General features: G+C 36.9%; 1 protein-coding gene across 3 annotated transcripts in view; it reads left to right on the top strand.

The window, feature by feature from the left end:
• Positions 1-21,422, top strand: part of LOC123551423 (fanconi-associated nuclease 1-like) — a 210,861-nt gene that overhangs the window by 158,210 nt on the left and 31,229 nt on the right. For all 3 annotated transcript variants that reach the window (XR_008370547.1, XR_008370548.1, XM_053540910.1), the window contains exons 9-11: positions 2,199-2,297; positions 11,006-11,134; positions 18,762-18,867. Coding sequence is in view for 1 of the 3 variants with exons in the window: in XM_053540910.1 (XP_053396885.1) it covers positions 2,199-2,297; positions 11,006-11,134; positions 18,762-18,867 (334 nt within the window). In the remaining 2 variants the exon portion in view is untranslated. The remainder of the gene's footprint in view (positions 1-2,198; positions 2,298-11,005; positions 11,135-18,761; positions 18,868-21,422) is intronic.

The raw sequence follows: 21,422 nt of genomic DNA, 5'->3' as shown, positions 1-21,422 counted from the left end.
TTTCAAGATTAACTACCCTTAGTTGTTTAGTTGTTACTATAATTAACTTATGCTTGTGACCTTTCTCATGTTTGCGGGGGTATCCGTGTCTGTGACAAATTTCTAGTCTACATTTATTCAAATGGGGATGTTTGGCATCTGTAAGGGGCTGCTAGAGTAAAAACTAGAAAAAACGTTTAAACAACATCTCATTACTGCTTGATAGATATTTATCAAACTTGGTCTGTAGCATCATTATATTGTCTCATAAATTTGTTGAAATGGGGGCATTTGGCACCTTTTAGGGGGCCATTAGATCTAAAAATAGAAAAAACAAACTTTTAATGACCTAATGAACTGCGTTGTGAATTTTCATGAAACTTTGTCAGTAGCATTATTGTAAGATTTTCTCAGAAATTTGTCCTGATGGTGACACTCGGCTCCTTTAAGGGGCCACTAGTTAGTACTAAAACAATTTTTACCATTCATGATTCAGTGTGTTGTACCTATATTCAAGGCCAAACAGCCAAGTTCAGGTGAGATACTTAGGTTCACTTTGGCCCTTTCGTCTCAATAACCATTAGAGCTATGGCTTTGGAACTTCATTAGTGGAGAATGTTGGCCACAAGAACAATAATTCTCATTTGCACTTTTCAGAATTATGGCCCTTTTTATACTTAGAAAATGGAATTTCTTGGTTAAAATGTTTGTTTAGGTCCACCCTCTTTGAATACTGTAAGAGCAATAATTATAAGCTTTGAAATTTTGCAAATGATATGTTTATTATCGTTAAATGAGTGAGAAGCCCAAAAATCATAACTCGCTTACATTTGACCAGAATTATTGCCTTTCTGTACATAGAAAATTTGATTTTTTTGGTTAAAATTTCAGTAAAGATCCTCTTAACTTGAATACTATTAGAATTATAGCTTTGAAACATTCAAGGTATAGACTTCAATCTTGAAAGACAAGTAGATGGCGATGAAAGGATGTGCAGAGTGCATGAACCAGGTCTGTAGGTCAAAGGTCAAGGTCACAGCAAGGTCAGATCTGTTTGTCATATTTTATGTCTTGATAAGCAGTGAAGGCATTGACTTCAAACTTGGCATATAGGTAGGTGGTGATGAGATGATGTGCATAGCGCATGAACATGGTCTGTAGGTCAAATGCCAAGGCCACAAATATTTCAAATCTGTCCTTTATATTTTGTATCCTGAGCACAACTTCAACATTTTTCAAGGTGTTGACTTTAAAGATTTTTAGCTTGGAATACAGTTGGGTATTGATGAGGTGATTTGAGGATTGCAGCAATCTACATTACTCTCTCCTCCACCTACACCACATGAGCACATGCAAACGTATGCACACACATGCGCACACGCATGCACACATACACAAAAGAAAATAGAAATCTCTTTTTACTTTTATATACTTTTGTGCATTAGTGTTCAAGTACATGTACTTGGTTGGTACCCCTCCCCTCCCCGTAAAACACACATTCAACAAGCCCACCCCCTCCCCCCATTCACTGCTGCCATACTAAACCTCCAACTCCCATCCACTGCCACATTACATTCTCCACCCCCCCCCCCCCACTTCAACACTCACACACCTACTCCTCTGATATAGTAGTACTGTGGGTGTATATTGCCCCACTTTGTTGAGCTTTTGTTTTAAATGCCAATTACACTTTCATTCGTTTGCAGAATCAAGGTTTTACATTTTAATGTTATAAAATGTTATATGACAGATTTGATATAAATGGTACAAAGTATTCTTAATGTTGATGTAATTGTATTTCAAACATACTAAATCATTACTTTAAAAAAGGGCCATATATATATAGTGCACTAGTATTAATGTTAGCAGATCTGTATAAAACCCAAAGAAGGTCAGTCAGCTAGTTAAGTGATTACACCATGTTAACAGTAAGACTGTTTTAAGAGACTCCCTGTCATATATGACCTTTTCTGATATTTCCCATGGAAGGTCACTTAATGCAGTCTTGACTGTACTAGATTATCTGCAGTAATAAATAGGGATACAAGGTCTTAAGGGCCCTCTTATTTTGCAAAATTTACTATGATGATACCAAAACATTGTTTTTTACTGTCTCAGTTTGATAAAACTCAGTAAATTGGAAACAACTTAAACATAAAATTGGCTTTATCATTATTAATTCATCTTCAAGAGAATTATTTGTTTTATATTTTCTAAAGGAGTTAACTACAGAGGTTGGTCAAATTTGGAGTGAACATGAAGGGAAGATGTGTGCTGGAATTAACTGGGACAAATTTTCTGGACCCAACACTCACCAGGTAATGCAGTAGTCAGTATCTTTTGTCTGCAAACCTTGTTTTTGATCTCATTATGTCCAATTGTCTATGACAAATTTGGCTTCTTGTTAGCACAACTGAGCCTGTGTCCGTAGTCTGTTGTCTGTCTGCTTCAACTTTTTACTTATTAATAAGCATCTTCTCCTCTTAAACTTTGGTTAGAAGTACACCAAACTTGGTTTGTAGCATCTTGGCAAGGCCCTCTCTCAGGTTTGTTCAAAGGTTCCACTTAAATGATTTAAGGGGCCGCCAGAGATGAAGATATAAAAAAACTTTTTAACAGTGTTTTCTTTTGAACCTCTAGATGGATCACCGCCAAACTTGGTCTGTAGCAGCCTAGTAAAGTCATCTCGGTTTTGTTGAAATGGTTCCGCTTGATTGATTTTAGGGGCCACTAGAGCTAAAAATAGGAAAACCTTTAAACAACTTCTCATCAACCACTTGAGGGATCATCTCCAAACTTGGTCTGAAGCATCCTAGTTAAGTCCTCCTTGTAAGTTCTTCTCTCAAATTTAAAAATATGGTTCCACTTGACTGATTTTAGGGGCCCCTTAAGAGCTAAAAATAGAAAAACCATTTAACAATTTCTTTTCATGAATGGTTTTTAGCTCGACTATTCGAAGAATAAGTAGAGCTATCCTACTCACCACGGCGTCGGCGTCACACCTTGGTTAAGTTTTTCGTACCAGTCCACATTTTGACAAAGTCTTTTGAGATAAAGCTTTGAAACTTTCAACACTTGTTAACCATCATCATGGCCAGTCATAGGCAAGAGTACATAACTCCATCAGGGATTTTGGCTGAATTATGGCCCCTTTCGACTTAGAAATCTTGGTTAAGTTTTTCGTACCAGTTCATATTTAGACAAAGTCTTTTGAGATAAAGCTTTGAAACTTTCAACACTTGTTTACCATCACCATGTCCAGTTATAGGCAAGAGCACATAACTCCATCAAGGATTTTGGCTGAATTATGGCCCTTTTTGACTTAGAAATATGGGTTAATATTTCGTACCAGTTCATATTTTGACAAAGTCTTTTGAGATAAAGCTTTGAAACTTTCAACACCTGTTTACCATCACCATGTCCAGTTATAGGCAAGAGTACATAACTCCCTCAAGGATTTTGGCTGAATTATGGTCCCTTTTGACTTAGAAATCATGGTTAGGTTTTTCGTACAAGTTCATATTTTTATCCCCCGCCGATGAAATCGGGAGGGGGGTATTGAAATGGCGTTGTCCGTCCGTCAGTCCGTCCGTCAGTCCGTCCGTCCGTCCGTCCGCAGCCATTTCTCAGTAACTACTTGGTAGAATTTCATGAAACTTGAAATAAACATGAACCAACATACTGCGATGATGCCCGTCAAGTTTTTTTTTTGATTGGTCAATTTCCCTCAGAGTTATTGCCCTTGATTTAATAAAAAATGTCTGTCTGCAGCCATTTCTCAGTAACTAACAGGTAGAATTTCATCAAATTTGAAATAGACATGAACCAAGATACTGCGCTGATGCCCGTCAAGTTTTTTTTTTGATAGGTCAATTTCCCTCAGAGTTATTGCCCTTGATTTAATGAAAAATGTCCGTCTGCAGCCATTTCTCAGTAACTAGCAGGTAGAATTTCATCAAACTTGAAATAGACATGAACCAAGATACTGTGACGATGCCCTTCAAGTTTTTTTTCGATTGGTCAATTTTCCATTTAGTTATTGCCCTTTAATTGTTTAAAAATCCACAGATCTGTACATAACAAACCAAGCAATTGGAAGAATTTCATTAAACTTCTTCCATTCTTTTCCATGCACATTTATTATAAACATGTGATGTTGTGTACCTACACCTGGTCACCACCTTACATTGGTCACCCCCCTCCCTCTCACCCCCCCCCCCCCCATTTTTTTTTTTTTTTTTTTTTTTTTTTTTTTTTTTCATTTTTCGTTTTCTACCAATATTTATAATCAATATGTAAACTGTTGTATCCCCCCCCCACCCACCCAAACAAACCATTCATTTTCTTTTAATTTGATTTGACTAATGAAATTATTTGCTTCTTGGTAACATTCTTAACTTTTTGCAGGATATATTTTTTTGCCGTTCCTCAACTCTGACCCTTTCGGCGGGGGATTCCAATTCATCGAATTTGCTTGTTTGTAAAGTGTTTGACATATGGCTTTGAAACTTTTATCGCTTGTTTAGTATAATAGTCTCTTTCTGTAGGAAAGAGAACATATTAACTCTGTCATCTATTTTGGCTGAATTATGGCCCTTTTTGAACTTTGAAATTGGTTCTGTTTTCATACAAGTCCATATTTTGTCAAAACTATTTGACATATGGCTTTTAAACTTTGAACACTTGCTTATCATTATGATTTACATCTGTGGGCAAGAGTAAATAACTATTTTGACTGAATTATGGCCCTTTTTAGACTTTGAAATTGGCTCATATATTGCCATTTAGTGCAAGACTTATCGAAATCAAAGTAATACAGGAACATTGTTGTCTTATCTATTTATTTCTTTTGTCTGAATATCGTGGAAATATTTTGACCCCATTCTTCAATCAATTCTTAGAATTGTCGAGCGCGCTGTCATCAGACAGCTCTTGTTAGCATCCTAGTAAGGTCCTCTCTCAGATTTGTTCAAATGTTCTTGATTAATTTAAAGGGCTGCCAGAGCCAAAAATAGAAAAACGTTTCAGCAACTTTTCATGAACCACATGACGAATACCAAACTTGCTCTATAGCATCCTAGTAAGGTCCTCTCTTAGATTAGTTCAAATGGTTCCGCTTGGCTGATATTGGGGACAGTTAGAGACCTGCTCTTGAACCACTTGATGGATATTCACCGGACATGGTCTTGAGCAACCTAGTAATGTCCTCTCAGTTTTTTTTGTGATTTGAAAATAGTATATTTAACCTTATAATTATTTATGTCTTCCACCGTGGTGTAGGAGATCTGTGTGTGTGTCTGTCTGTCACAAATCTTGTCTGCACTCTAAGTCAAACAGTTCTCATCAGATCTTCACCAAATTTGAACAAAATGTGTTTGACAATAAGTCTTCGGCTGATTTCGATAACTAGCCAAATCGGCCAAGGCACTTCGGAATTATGGCCCTTGAATAGCCAAAAATACTGATGCCAGTGATATATGTCTTGGTGCATGTCTGTCACAAATCCTGTCTGCAAACTAAGTCGAACAGTTCTCATTCGATCTTGACCAAACTTGAACAAAATGTGTTTGACAATCAGTCCTCGGCCAAGTTCGATAACTAGCCGAATTGGTGTAGACACTTGGGAATTATGGCCCTTGAATTACCAAAAAATACTGATGCCAGTGATACATGTCTTGGTGCATGGTTGACTCAGATACATATTGAAAGGCCATTTACTCCAAAACTTGCTCCAAAACTATCAAAGGTATATTTTCGGTGAGTAAACAGTATATACTGTAAAATCATCTAATTTCGTGGGCATGAAATTTCGTGGTTTTGGTTAAAACGGGATATGAATTTGTGGATTTCAACTTTTGAACATAAAATGAATGGGAATTTTATTTGTTCGTTGGTTTTGAATTTTGTGGATTGACTCAACCACGAAATCCACAAAAATTAGTCTCCCATTAATATTAAAGAATTCACAGTAAAGACAGATTTACTACTCAAATGATGAGGCAGTTGTTGGAGACATGCGCTTTTCTCAAAAGCAGCTCTAGTTATAAATTGATATCTGATTGATAAAAAATAATCATTTAATTAATTGATATCTGATTGATAAAAAGTAGCCTCCATAAATAAACTAGTTTTTTAGCTTACCTGAACCTGTTCTGGGTGAGCTATTAGTACTGGTCAGTGGTCCATCGTCTGTCTTCCATCAGCCTGTGTCAACATTATTAGCTCACCTGAGCAATGCTCATGGTAAACTTTTGTAATCACGCTCTGTCCGTCGTCTGCATGTGTGTGTCTGTCCCTCGTAAATTATTGTGTTTAAAAGATATCTTCTCGAAAACCTCTGAATGAATATTGTTGAAATTTGGCATGGATGTTCCTTGGATGGTCATTACCAAAATTGTTCAAACAGAAAAATTCCGCTAGGTTGCTATGATAATAGAAAAATCTTCAAACGACATCTCCTCCTAAACCGATGGTCTGATTTTGAAATAATTTTAAACAAATGGTCCTTGTGTGACCTTCTACCAAGATTATTCAAGTTATTTTGATTCGTCAAAAAACATGGCTGCCAGAAGGCGTGGTCATTTTTCCCTGTATGTTTGTAGTGGAAACTTTAAAAATCTTCCTGCATGAAACTGCTGGCCTGATTTTAGAATAATTTTTACACAAATGGTCCTTGCGTGACCCTCTACCAAGATTGTTTAAATTGTTTTGATTCGTCAAAAAAACATGGCCACCAGAGGGCATGATCACTTTACCCTATATGTATTTAGTGAAAACTTTAAAAATCTTCTTTTGTGAAACTGCTAGCCCAATTTTAAAATAATTTTACACAAGTGGTTCTTGTGTGACCTTATACAAATATTGTTCAAACTTTCCTGATTTGTCAAAAAAACAACGGCCGCCAGAGGTCATGGTCACTTTTCATCAACAATTTCTTTAAACAATATCTCCAAAACCACTGAATGGATTTTGATGAAACTTTAGACAAATGATCTCTGGGTAGCCCTCTTTCAAAGTTGTTCAAATGGTTTTGGTTCATTGAACAAATGGGTCTTTTTGGTTAAAAATAGGTTTTCAGCTATCAGACTTTAAAAATCCTTTTCTCTAGAGCTTTGATATTGGCATATGATATAAGGGTTTGGCTCTCTACCATACTTATCCAAATTATTGCCCTAGGGTAAAAAAATGGCCACATACGCCCCTGTGTCTGACATGTACCTACTATAGGCTTTTATATAAGAAACTTTGAAAATCTTCTGTGAATCAGTATTAGCTAGAGCCTTGATATTTGGTATGTGATATCAGATTTGTAATTTCTACCGTTATTGTTCAAATTATTGCCCAAGGTTAAAAAATGTATGCCACTTGTATTATAATATAGGCTAACATAGAAGAAACCTAACTTTTTACTTAAACAAACACACTTGAAGCCTTGTACACAAATAAGTGACCCTCTTGTTTACTTAAACATCTTCATTTTGAAACTGCTGGTCATATTAAACACCAGACTTGGTCATTAGCATCCTGGCACAGAACTCTATCAAGTTTTTTTCCCAATGGCTCACCTTTGCTCCTTTTAGAGGCCGCCAAAGATAAAAATAGAGAAACCTTATAACAACTTCTTATGAACCACAGGATTGATCTTTACCAAACTTTGTCAGTAGCATCATTGTAAGGTCTTCTCCAAAGTTTGTAAGGGCTCTTTGCCACTTTTAGGAGCCACTAGAGCTGAAAATAGAAATACTGTTAAATGAATTCTTCTTATGAACTGCTTGCAGGATCTTCATCAGATTTTGTCTGTAGTATCATTATAAGGTCCGCTAACAAATTTATTTATAATAAATGGAAGCAGTCAAACCCTGTTAGGGCCCACTTGAGCTGAAAATAAAAATGCCTTTTATCTGCTTTTTCTCATGAACAGCTAAATGATGGATTTTCATCAAACTTGGACTGTAGCATTATTATTTTAAAGTCCTCTCCAAAATGTTTGAAAATTGGGCACTGTAGAAATAAGAATACTGTTAAACAACTACTTCTCATTAACTGCATAATGGATCTTCATCTAACTTGGTCTGTGGCATTATTATAAGTACTTGTCCAAATTTTGTTCAAATGGGAGCAGTCTGTCCTTTTAGGGGGCAATTGAGGCTAAAAATACCTTTAATTGACTTCTTCTCATGAACTGTGTGATGGATCTTCATCAACCTAGGTCTGTAGCATTATTATAAGGTCCTCTAATCATTTTGTTCAAATGGGGGTGACTGGCCCCTTCAAGGGAATTCTAAGACCAAAATTAGAAATACCTTTAAACAACTTCTTTTCACAACTTCATCAAACTTGGTCTGTAGCATCATTATACAGTCCTCTCCCAGATTTGTTCAAATAGAGATGATTGGCCTTTTTTAGAGCTAAAGTTAGAAATGCCCTTGAATGACTTTTTCTCACGAACTACATGACGGATCTTCATCAAACTTGATTTGTAGCATCACTATTAGATCCGCAACCATCTTTATTCAGAAAGGGGGCACTTGGCTCCTGTAGGAGCTGTAGAGCTAAAAATGGAAATACCTTTAAACATCTTCTCATGAACTGCTTGATGGATCTTCATCAAACTTGATCTTGAACATAATTATCAGGTCCTCTACCAAAATTGTTTAAATGGAGACACTTGGCCCATTTTAATGACGTCTATAGCTGAAAATAGAAATACAGTAGGACAACTTCTTCACATGAAGCACTGAATGAAACTCCGTCAAACTTGGTATGTATCATTATTGAAAGGTCGTCTTCCAATTTTGTTCAAATGGGAATGTTTGGCCCCATGTATGGGCCTCTAGCTAAAAATAGAAATACCTGTTAATGACTTCTTATCATGAACCGCTTGAAGGATCTTCATCAAATTTGATTTGTAGCATCACTGTAAGGTCCTCTCCCAAATTTGTTCAGGTGTGGGTGTTTGGCCCTTTTAGGAGCCACTTGACTTAAAAATGGAAAGAAAACTTTAAAGGACATCTACATTACATGAAACTCTGGTTGGATCTTTATCTAACTTGGTCTGTAGCATCATTGTAAGGTCTTTTCCCAAATTTATTGAAATGATTCTGCTTGGTCCTTTTAAGGGGACAACAGAGCTAGAAATAAAAAAAAATCTATGTTGAAGTTTGTTCTAATGGTAACACATTCTTGGGCTATTTGCAAAATATAGAAAGAAAACGTTTAAATAACTTTTGTTTTCAACAAATTTCTTAAAAGATGTTCATGAACTTGGTCAGAAGCAATATCAGATGATCAAGGTCCTCTTCCGATAAGCGAGTTAGGTCCATTTGAGCCTCTTGTTTTCATGTTAGATACCTTGGAATTTAGAAATAAAATGTTGATTGTCAGAACTGGCAATCCGAATAGGAAGAACCTTCCTGTCAGCCTCCCTAACACTGTTGAATGATCATGTGTATGCTTCTGTCCTGCTCAGTTGTGTCAAACCAACACAGCCATTGACATGTAGGATGTAACTCAGCTCCAGTATCCGTCCCACTCTCTACACTCACCCACTAACACAACACAGCTCTTGACATATTTTAGAATTTTATTTGTATATTTTTATTATGCTCCCAGTGTCAAAGACCCAGGAGGCATATAATGATTGAAATGTCCATTCATACAGCTACTATTCAGTCATTCTGTCATCCACTAGTATTACACTTTCTTGTGTACTCGTATCCTCATACAGTTTCCATCCAGTTCAAATGAAACTTGATATACATTAATTGTTATCATATTGTTGAATTGGCATATTATCAGGATTTTTTGAGTTATACCCCTTTTTTAGGACTTTAGAATAAGGGCATAAAGATGGCACCAATGATTATATTTTTAGATATGACTCTGTTTTGAACTTAACAATATTGCAACTACATTTTATGTACTCCGACTTGGAATCTTCCTACAGATACCATCCATTACAAATGAAACCTGTTATACATCATCAGCATGAAGTGGTCATGTGCTTATTATTGGGAGTTTTATGTCAGTATATTAGCTCAGTTACGAGGAAATTGATCCAAAAGTAACATCAGAAATCATGGTAACAAAGCTCACTGCACGTCAATGACGCTATTGACATCAGAAATCATGGTAACAAAGATCACTGCACGTCAATGACGCTATTGACATCAGAAATTGATCTGTTTGTCGATAAGTGACAACATAACAAACTTTAACTTGCATTCTTGCATAAAAACTACTTTTTTCACTGGATCCGCCCATGAGAAAAATGGTGTGCAAACAAGGCAATTAACATGCTGTTAATACATGATTTTTATTTTTGGAATGCTTTCCCAGAGATGTATATGTATTTCTCCACAGATTGAAATCTGGTATCTGCGTCTTGTTTCTTCCATAATAACCTCTTTTTGTAGCATAAAAGATACAATCTAAACCATAGAATGTTTTGCTGTATCAGTTACCAACGCCAAATGCACTGCCCCCAACAATGTTCATACTCACTTCTTCCCTTGTTTACTCCCCTTTTTGCATACAACTTGCTCTCTCCAGAGTCAATGCAAATATTGAATTGAAACTTTATACCAGATAGAGGGGAAGATAAAGCATGGTGAAAGGTGCCTGTCCCATAACTCTGAATTTTATTTTGGCAAAGTTATACCCCTTTTTGGACTTGTAAAATGCCGGTTAAAGTTTTGTGTGACAATTGCTGTCTCCAAAACTAATGCAGGGTCTTTGTTGAAATTTCACGCAGATGTTGGGTGCTTTTGAACAAGATCACAGCATCAAGTCCCATAACTCACATGTATTTGGACAATTCAGCTGTTCCATTTTACAGACAAGTTTTTGAATAGTCCAGCATGAGGTGTTGAGACAGCTCTTGTTGTTTTGGAGTAATTCCATTTCTTGGACAAAACAGTTATTTTTTATCAAGCATTTCCATGAGGCATGCATTGACATCATTCTTGTTTTGACCATGTGCCAAGTAAAAATGAGTGGCATAACAATTATATGTACTATCCTTTAGAATCTTATAACTTGTATGGGAGGGCGTGTGCTTGCTGGAATTCTAGAACGTTATGTCATGGATCCAAGACATACAAGGAGTGGATTTCCTGATCTTACATTGTGGAACACAGATACTAAACAATTCAAGGTAACTTTTCATATTATCACATGACTTTAGTATACATTTGGACTCATTTAAAGTATGACTTTATATAACAGACTAAAGAATTGAGAAATTTAAATTGAATACCAAATTAATAAATTTAGACTTGCACTCAAGTTTGACTCAGATGCATAGTCTTGCACTTAGTAGTTCAGAAAGTAAGATTTTAATAGGTGAAAGAATTCTTAAAATATTTAAACTTAGATGGAGCCCATAGATTTAGACTTAGACTGAAGGATTCAAATTAGACCAAAGAGCTCAGACTTCACCCAATCGGGACTCAAGAAGTCAAAAAATTTAGGTTTAGACCAAAGATTATATACTTCTAAGCCTGTTTTAGGAAAACATACCGTATAATGTGATGGCATGGGTGTGCCTTTGTCTGTCCATCATATTTTAGGTCCATAGCTGAACTACATAACTCAAGATAACTTCAAACTTGGCATATAGGTAGCTGACGATAAAATGATGTGCAGAGCATGAGCTGGGTTGGTAGGTCAAAGGTAAATTGAGTTGAAATGTCAAATCTGTCCTTCAAATTTTGTGTCTGGAATACAACTGAAAATTCAAGATACTGACTTGAAACATGGTCTATAGATAGGTGGCGAGGTACTTGCAGAGTGAAGCAGTCCACAATCCTCCCCACACCCCACATTAAACACCCCCCTCCCAGCCAAAACAAAAAAAAACCTTCAGTTTCTTGTGCCCTTTGTATCCCATCACTGCACACACACCTTCCTCCCTGCTAGTTCGCACCCTGTGCCTCACACTCACATCCAAAAGAAATTCTTCCTCCGCGTTTGATCTGGAATGATCCTGGTTGAATATTGCTTTGCTTTGCCAAGCTCTTATTATCATTTGCTATAATGGTTCATTAGTATAATTTTCATATCAAGTTTGTAAAAAATAATTTTACAATGGCACTAAGTTCTGCAAAGATTTAATTGTTCTAATGTTAATTTCGTCATCTAGGATTTCTCAAATCATTTAAAGAAGAGAAAGAATTTTCAAAATCGGCTTAAAAATGAGAAAGTTATGAGCATTTGAATATTTGATCAAAAGTACGGCCATTTGTTTCCATGGCAACAAAAAAACAAAATGGCGGATTTATTAAATTTCTAGATATATATTTAAACTGAATTTTCTTCTTTCTGTAAAATAATTTCTCTACTTTTTCCAGCTATGATTAAAGAAATTACCATGTTTTACATCTTACACTCCAGAAACATATAATATTAATCTATTTATAAGGTTAAATGCTATATAAAAAAATCAGCAGTGCATAAATGATGTCATAAACACTTATTTAAATGGCTGCCTCCATGATCAGTTGTTTTCTTAAATTTCAAATTACCATATCTTTTTCAATAGTGATCCGATTTTAAAAATTATTTCAGTGTTATGAAAGGCTTGAGGATGGTTTTCATATAAATTTAACTTATTGACAGACATTCCTTGCCCTTTAACCCTTAGCCTGCTAAATTTCTAAAATGGACTGGTCCTTCATTCAATTTGGGCAATACCATTTGTTATTTGAAGGAGTGTTCACTAAAAATTTACTGACTGAATAGCGAACAGTGCAGACCATGATCAGCCTGCACAGATGTGCAGGCTGATCTTGGTCTGCACTGGTCGCAAAGGCAGATACAATTGCCGCCAGCAGGCTAAAGGTTAAGAGAAGATTTATTGAAGCTGTACCTTATAAAGGACAGTAATGAGAAGAAAAGATCTAGTATGTCATTGTATCATAGTCATAGTTTCCGATGAATTTTGAATCTGGATCTGATGTTAACTTGTTCTCCAGTCAAGTTTTACCTACTACTTGTGTAATATCAGTTAAGGGAACTACTGAGAGACTCTTTGATTTTTAGCTCAACTAATTGAAGAATAAGTAGAGCTATCATACTCACCATGGCATCGATGTCGGCTTCAGCGTCACACCTTGGTTAAGTTTTTCGTACCAGTCCACATTTTGACAAAGTCTTTTAAGATAAAGCTTTGAAACTTTCAACACTTGTTTACCATCACCATGTCCAGTTTTAGGCTAGAGTACATAACTCTGTTGAGGATTTTGGCTAAATTATGGCCCCTTTTAATTTGCAAGTCTTGATTAAGTTTTTCGTACAAGTTCATATTTAGTGTTTGACATATGACTTTGAAGCTTTTATCGCTTGTTTATCATAACAGTCTCTATTTGTAGGCAAGAGTACATAACTCTGTCAACTATTTGGCTGAATTACTGTTAATCTGGCATTATTCGCGGTGTTTTAATTTTCGCTATTTTTCGCGAATCGCCCGTCTAGAATGTCCATGGACAAACAAGGTTTTCCATGGAAAGTGCATAGAATTCCATGGAAAGTGTGCTATTGACACTGGAAAGTGTAAATCCCTGGAAGTGTTCCATGGAAAAGTGTCTTGTATTCCAGGGAAACACTGGAAAGTTTCCAGACATTCAGAAATATGCATGGAAAATGTCCCTTAACTAAAAATATGTATCGAAAAATTCCCTGGACACTGTAGCATTTGCAAATATACATGTAAATATAACACATGGACATGCCAATAAAGATAAAGAACCAATAAAAATGCAGGCTACTTGTGACCTAACAAAAATAATCCCAATTTTTCTGTTCATTTTCCTGTGATCTTTGCAAATTCTGTGAGCTAAAAGAAGGTCAAATTCACTCTTGTACTGTATACATATCTGTTTTCATAACATTCTGGATATTCACATCAGTAAGTAATTGTACTGAAGAAAATTGCTCATGAATACCAAAAATTTGAATGTAAACAGGAAGTGCTTTGTTCTTGTTGTTAGAGGCACATGGAATGGAGTTTAAAATATTGTCTAACTGGAAACTCTAAAATGCTTTTAGAGGGACACCTGAGGTAAAAACATTATACTTTCTAATTTCAAATGTAATTTAAACCTATAATATGTCACAGGACTAGGAAATTATAGATCGAAGCAGGTAATTTCTGTTCAGGTATGTGTGAATGATAGATAATAAATATACTTCTCTAGCAACAGTTTATCTAATACTTGATGACATATTCAGTACATAATTTAGGTAATTAGTACTTAAATCACTTTGAACCACTGACTTAATTGCATTTTAAATGTTATAATTTTACCTTTCAAATAAAAGTGTGTGCATATAAAATTTTATAAGAAGTATGTCCTCAACACATATGTATGAATTTATATGATCAGAGAAATTTGAGTGCTTCAATGAACATGCTATAGGATGAAAAGATATCACAGACTGACCTGAGACTCAATTTACAAATTGTGCACATGTCATAGTTTGAACCAAGAAATTAATCATTAGAAATCCTTTGTCTCTGATTGAGCTACTAACAACATGATTTTTCAGTAAGAAACTTGGTGTATCAGGGGATATTTCCATGTGTACCATGGATTATTTCCAAGGATACCAGGGAATATTTCCAGGGATACTATGGAATATTTCCAGGTGTATCAGGGAATATTTTCAGGGATACCAGGGAATATTTCCAGGAATACTATGGAATATTTCCAGGTGTACCTGGGAATACTGCAAGGGATACTAGGGAATATTTCCAGGTGTACTATGGAATATTTCCAGGGATACTATGGAATATTTCCAGAAACATTAACAGACTAAACCTTTCAAATTTTCCATGGAACACTGGATTTTTTCCATGGAAATCTGTTCCAATACTCCATGGAATAATTCCATGTACTTTTCCATGGAAATCCCTGGACATTCTACAGACGGGCGGGTACATCGCGAAATCATGGATCCGCGTAAATATCCGTCCATAACATACAGACATATCCGAAAATATGTCCAAAATATGGTCAAGTTCGGCAATGAATACTAGCCGCCTGTACATCGATGTTTATTGAATTAATTTCAATCCATTTCAATACATTATGAATAATTCATGTAGAATATACTGCTAAAGGTTACATTTACATGCAGCTGGCAGTTTTTAACGGAGAGCATCTCCTGGATGCACTTCGTATGTGTCAAACAAGCAGAGCGCGTGTTGTCCGAGGAGAAGACCTATATCATCCCTTATCTTCTCAACAAACCTGATATTCTTTACACATTTTGTTTAGACAACAATAGGGATAAGCGGACAATTTATCACACCATTGTATTATATACTTGTACGTTGATTGTTTATGAAATGGCTGTAACAAACATTTTATCAGCTATCTAAGTGTCATAAGAATAATTGCCAGTAAATGGAATAAAGGATTTAAAGGCTCAATTATTTCAGTCTGCATGAATAAAGTAACCGATTGCTAAAACGAAATAAACTTTACGGACCATGTGTTTGACGAGTCTTTGGCATGCATAAATTTGATACAGTACTGAAAAATTGGCATTGATATAATCACAACTTCCGGAACTGAAATTTCGTTAACATGAGATAAGAACCTTCGCGAATTTAAATTTCTGACCCTTCTGTCGCGAATTCATAAATCCGCGAAATAATTCAGGGTGCCAGAATTCGCGAAATAAAGATCCCGCTAATATAAAGTGATTTACAGTATGACCCCTTTTTGACTTGAAAATTGGTACAATTTTCGTACAAGTCAGCGTTTTGTCAAAACTATTTGTTTTTAAACTTTAAACACTTGCTTATGATCATGATTGCCATCTGGAGGCAAGAGTACATAACTCTGTCAACTATTTTGGCTAAATTATGGCCCTTTATGGACTTGGAAATTGGTTCAGTTTTTCGTACAAGTCAATGTTTTGTCAAAACTATTTGACATATGGCTTTCAAACTTTGAACACTTGTTTATCATCATGATTTCCATCTGTAAGCAAGAGAACATAACTCTGTCCACTACTTTGGCTGAATAATAGCCCTTTTTAGCTCAACTATTCATAGAATAGTAGAGCTATTGGACTCGCCCATGCGTCGGCGTCCGCGTCCCGATTTGGTTAAATTTCTGTATGTAAGCTGGTATCTCAGCAACCACTTGTGGGAATGGATTGAAACTTCACACACTTATTCACTGTGATAAACTGACCTGCATTGCACAGGTTCCATAACTCTATTATGCTTTTTACAAAATTATGCCCCTTTTTCGACTTAGAAATTTTTGGTTAAGGTTTTGTATGTAAGCTGGTATCTCAGTACTCTCTAATTGGAATGGATTGAAACTTCACACACTTATTCACTGTCATGATCTGACATGCACAAAGCAGGTCCCATAACTTTATTTTGCTTTTTTTTCAAAATTATGCCCCTTTTTTGACTTAGAAATTTTTGGTTATGGTTTTGTATTGTAAGCTGGTATCTCAGTAACCACTTGTGGGAATGGATTGAAACTTCACACACTTATTTACTGTGATAAACTGACTTACATTGCACAGGTTCCATAACTCTATTTTGCTTTTTTACAAAATTATGCCCCTTTTTCGACTTAGAATTTTATGGTTAAGGTTTTGTATTTAAGCTGGTATCTCAGTACTCTCTAATTGGAATGGATTGAAACTTCACACACTTATTCACTGTCATGATCTGACATGCACAAAGCAGGTCCCATAACTTTGCTTTTTTTTTTTTCAAAATTATGCCCCTTTTTCAACATAGAAATTTTTGGTTAAGTTTTTGTATGTAAGCTGGTATCTCAGTATCCACTAATGGGAAAGGATTGAAATTTCATACACTCGTTCACTGTCATGATATGACGTGCAATGCAAAGGGTCAATAACTCAACTTCACATTTTACAAAATTATGCCCCTTTTTATGCCCCCGAAGGGAGGCATATAGTTTTTGAACCGTCTGTCGGTCTGTCTGTCAGTCTGTCAGTCTGTCCGCAATTTTCGTGTCCGGTCCATATCTTTGTCATCGATGGATGGATTTTCAAATAACTTGGCATGAATGTGTACCACAGTAAGATGACGTGTCGCGCGCAAGACCAAGGCCCATAGCTCAAAGGTCAAGGTCACACTTGGACATTAAAGGATAGTGCATTGATGGGCGTGTCCGGTCCATATCTTTGTCATCGATGGATGGATTTTCAAATAACTTGGCATGAATGTGAACCACAGTAAGACGACGTGTCGCACGCAAAACCCAGGTCCGTAGTTCAAAGGTCAAGGTCACACTTAGACGTTAAAGGATAGTGCATTGATGGGCGTGTCCGGTCCATATCTTTGTCATCGATAGATGGATTTTCAAATAACTTGGCATGAATGTGTACCACAGTAAGACGACGTGTCATGCGCAAGACCCAGGTCCGTAGCTCAGAGGTCAAGGTCACACTTAGACATTAAAGGATAGTGCATTGATGGGCGTGTCCGGTCCATATCTTTGTCATCGATAGATGGATTTTCAAATAACTTGGCATGAATGTGTACCACAGTAAGACGACGTATCACACGCAAGACCCAGGTCCGTAGCTCCAAGGTCAAGGTCACACTTAGACATTAAAGGTCATTTTTCATGATAGTGCGTTGATGGCGTGTCCGGTCCATATCATTGTCATTCATGCATGGATTTTAAAATAACTACGCATGAATGTGTAACACAGTAAGACGACGTGTCGCGCGCAAGACCCAGCTCCGTAGGTCAAAGGTCCTAAACTCTAACATCGGCCATAACTATTCATTCAAAGTGCCATCGGGGGCATGTGTCATCCTATGGAGACAGCTCTTGTTCAACTTAGGGGTTTTTGGTTAAATTCCTATATGTAAGCTCAGTACCCACTAATGGGAATGGATTGAAACTTCACACACTTGTCCACTGTCATGAGCTGATAAGCTATATGCAGGTTCCATAACCCTGTTTTGCTTTTTTACTAAATTATGTCCCTTTTTCGACTTCCGTATTCATTCAATCGACAAGGCTGTTGAATAGTCGAGCATTGCTGTCCTCCGACAGCTCTTGTTGGACTTAGAAATCAGTTAAATTTTTCATACCAGTCCATATTTTTCCTAACCCGTTTGTCATATGGCTTTGAAACTTTGACCACTTGTTTACCATCATAGTCTACATATGTAGGCAAGACTACATATCTAGGACAAGGACTTTTGCTCAGTTATGACCCTTTTTTGACATAGATATTAGTTAAGTTCCACATACCTTTCCATATTTTGTCTTAAACTTTTTGATATATGGCTTTGAGACATTGAGCACTTGCTTACCGTCATGGTTACACATTGCCATATAGTGCAAGTCTTATCCAAATCCACAAATACAGGTATATTGTTTGTCTTATCTATTATTTTTCTTTTGTCTAAAAATCTCTGGTAATGTTTTGACCACATACTTCCATCAATTCTTCAAATAGTCGAGTGCGAGTGCGCTGTTGACAGACAGCTCTTGTTAAGATTTATTTGTCTTTGTATACATTTCTAAAGATTTCGTTTATTACTCAAGTTAGCGGTGATAACCAAGGTAGAGCAGCTGAGATTGTTTGTAAGATGTCTAAGAAATATAAGCTTAGCTTGAAAGTGGGTGAGATCCAAATTTAAGTCTTCCTAAAGATTTGCTTTTCTGCTGTTAAAAAATTGTACTGGGAAGAAAAGGGAATAAGATAATCCCTAAGGAATAAAAAATGTTTTTCTTATAAAAGTAACAAGTGTTTTTGTTCTGAAGATTTGTGAGGTGAAGGGTCCCAATGATAGACTGTCATACAAACAGATATTGTGGATAGATTATCTCCTTAAACTTGGAGTGGATGCAGAAGTGTGTTATGTTAAAGGTACGTTTAATAGTGTACTCTCTCATAATTATGCAACTTGCTTGGTAGTTTTCACTGTTTTGCTGTTGAAGATGGATAAAAACATATTTGTATTACCCTATAGTTAGGTATTTTGTTATCCAGTTAATTGGTTGTGTCATAAGAATGACCTCATTGATAGGTAAAGACTTATTCCATGATAGGGTCTGTAAATAAATGAATATCAATTGTTCAAATGAGTCTGATAAGAAGGCTGTCTGAAGGCTAGCTTTCTCGGATAAAACCATTTTTTAGCTCACCTGAGCCAAAGGCTCATGGTGAGCTTTTGTGACCGCTTGATGTCCGTCGTCCTTCGTCCATCGTGTGTCGTCTGTCATGTGTCCGTCAACATTTTCTTAAAAAATCTTCTTGAAAACCACTGGGCAGAATTACACCAAACTTCACAGGAATGATCCTTGGGTGCCCCCCTTTCAAAATTGTTCAAAGAATTGAATTCCATGCAGAACTCTGGTTGCCATGGCAACCGAAAGGGAAAACTTTAAAAATCTTCTTGTCCAAAACCACAGGGCCTAGGGCTTGGATATCTGGTGTGTAGCATTATCTAGTGGTCCTCTACCAAGATTATTCAAATTATCCCCCTATGGTCAAATACGGCCCCGCACGGGGGTCACATGATTTATATAGACTTACATGTATATAGGGAAAACTTTGAAAACCTTCTTGTGCAAAACCACACGGCCTAGGGCTTTGATATTTGGTTTGTAGCATCATCTAGTGGTCCTCTACAAAGATTGTTCAAATTATCCCCCTAGGGTCAAATATGGAAAAAAACTTTAAAAATCTTCTTGTCTAAAACCACAAGACCTAGGTCTTTGATATTTGGTATGTAGCATTGCATTGTGGTCCTCTACCAAAATTGTTCAAATTATAACCCTGGGGTGAAAAGAGGCCCTGCCTCGGGGGGGGGGGGGGGGGGGGGGGGGGGGTACCAAGTTTTACATAGACATATTGGAAAAAAATGTTAAAAATCTTCTTGTCTGAAACCACAAGACTTAAGCCTTTAATATTTGGTTTGTAGCATTGTCTTATGGTTCTCAACCAAAATTGTTCAAAATGTACCCCTGGGGTGAAAAGAGGCCCTGAGGAGGTCCCAAGTATTATATAGACTTATATAGGAAAAAAAAACTTTAAAAAATCTTCTTGTCTAAAACCACACGACCTAGGCTTTTGATATTTGGTATGATGCATTGCCTAGTAGTCCTCTACCAAAATTGTTCAAATTATGCCCCTGGGGTTAAATGAGGTCCCGCCACAGGGTCATTTAGTTATTAGTCCCCTACTGGTTGAAAACCAGTTTCGGGGACTATAGGAATGCACTTTTCCGTCATTCCGTCCGTCCGTCCGCAATTTCGTGTCCGGTCCATAACTCTGTCATCCATGAAGGGATTTTTATATTACTTGGCACAAATGTTCCCCATGATGAGACGACGTGTCATGCGCAAACCCCGGACCCCTAGCTCAAAGGTCAAGGTCACAATTGGAGGTCAAAGGTCAACAGGGCTTTTTTCCTGTCCGGTCCATAACTCTCCCATCCATGAAGGGATTTTAATATTACTTGGCACAAATGTTCCCCATGATGAGAGGATGTGTCGTGCGCAAATCCCGGCCCCCTAGCTCAAAGGTCAAGGTCACAATTGGAGGTCAAAGGTCAACAAGGCTTTTTTCCTGTCCGGTCCATAACTCTCCCATCCATGAAGAGATTTTAATATTACTTGGCACAAATGTTCCCAATGAGGAGACGATGTGTCATGCGCAAAACCTGGACCCCTAGCTTAAAGGTCAAGGTCACAATTGGAGGTCAAAGGTCAACAAGGCTTTTTTCCTGTCCGGTCCATAACTCTCCCATTTATGAAGGGATTTAATATTACTTGGCACAAATGTACCTCATAATAAGACGATGTGTCATGCACAACTTTCAGACCCCTAGTTCAAAGGTCAAGGTCACACTTAGCAGTCAGATGTTAACATAGCATGAACAGGGTCTGTTTCGTGTCCGGTCCATAACTCTGACATTCATTAAGGGATTTTAATATCACTTAGCACAAGTGTTCCCCATGATGAGACGACGTGTCATGCGCAAATCCCGGACCCCTAGCTCAAAGGTCAAGGTCACAATTGGGGGTCAAAGGTCAACAGAGTTTTTTTCCTGTCCCGTCCATAACTCTGCCATCCATGAAGGGATTTTAATATTACTTGGCACAAATGTTCCCCATGATGAGACAACGTGTCATGCGCTCAAAGGTCAAGGTCACAATTGGAGGTCAAAGGTCAATAAGGTGTTTTCCCTGTCCGATCTAGAACTCTGTCATCCATCAAGGGATTACAATATTACTTGGCATAAATGTTTCCCATGGTGAGATGACGTGTCAAGGTCACACTTTGAGATCAAAGGTCAAGAGGATTTTTTTCCTGTCCGGTCTATAACTTTGTCATGCAAAGCAGGATTTAGATATCAGTTGGCACAAATATTCCCCAGGATGAGACATGTCATGCGCAAGAACCAGGTCCCTAGGTCT

Source organism: Mercenaria mercenaria, chromosome 4, assembly GCF_021730395.1.
Source record: "Mercenaria mercenaria strain notata chromosome 4, MADL_Memer_1, whole genome shotgun sequence".
Taxonomy (NCBI): Eukaryota; Metazoa; Mollusca; class Bivalvia; order Venerida; family Veneridae; genus Mercenaria; species Mercenaria mercenaria.
The sequence above is the reverse complement of the archived record's forward strand: the minus strand, read 5'-3'. Positions and strand labels throughout refer to the sequence as shown.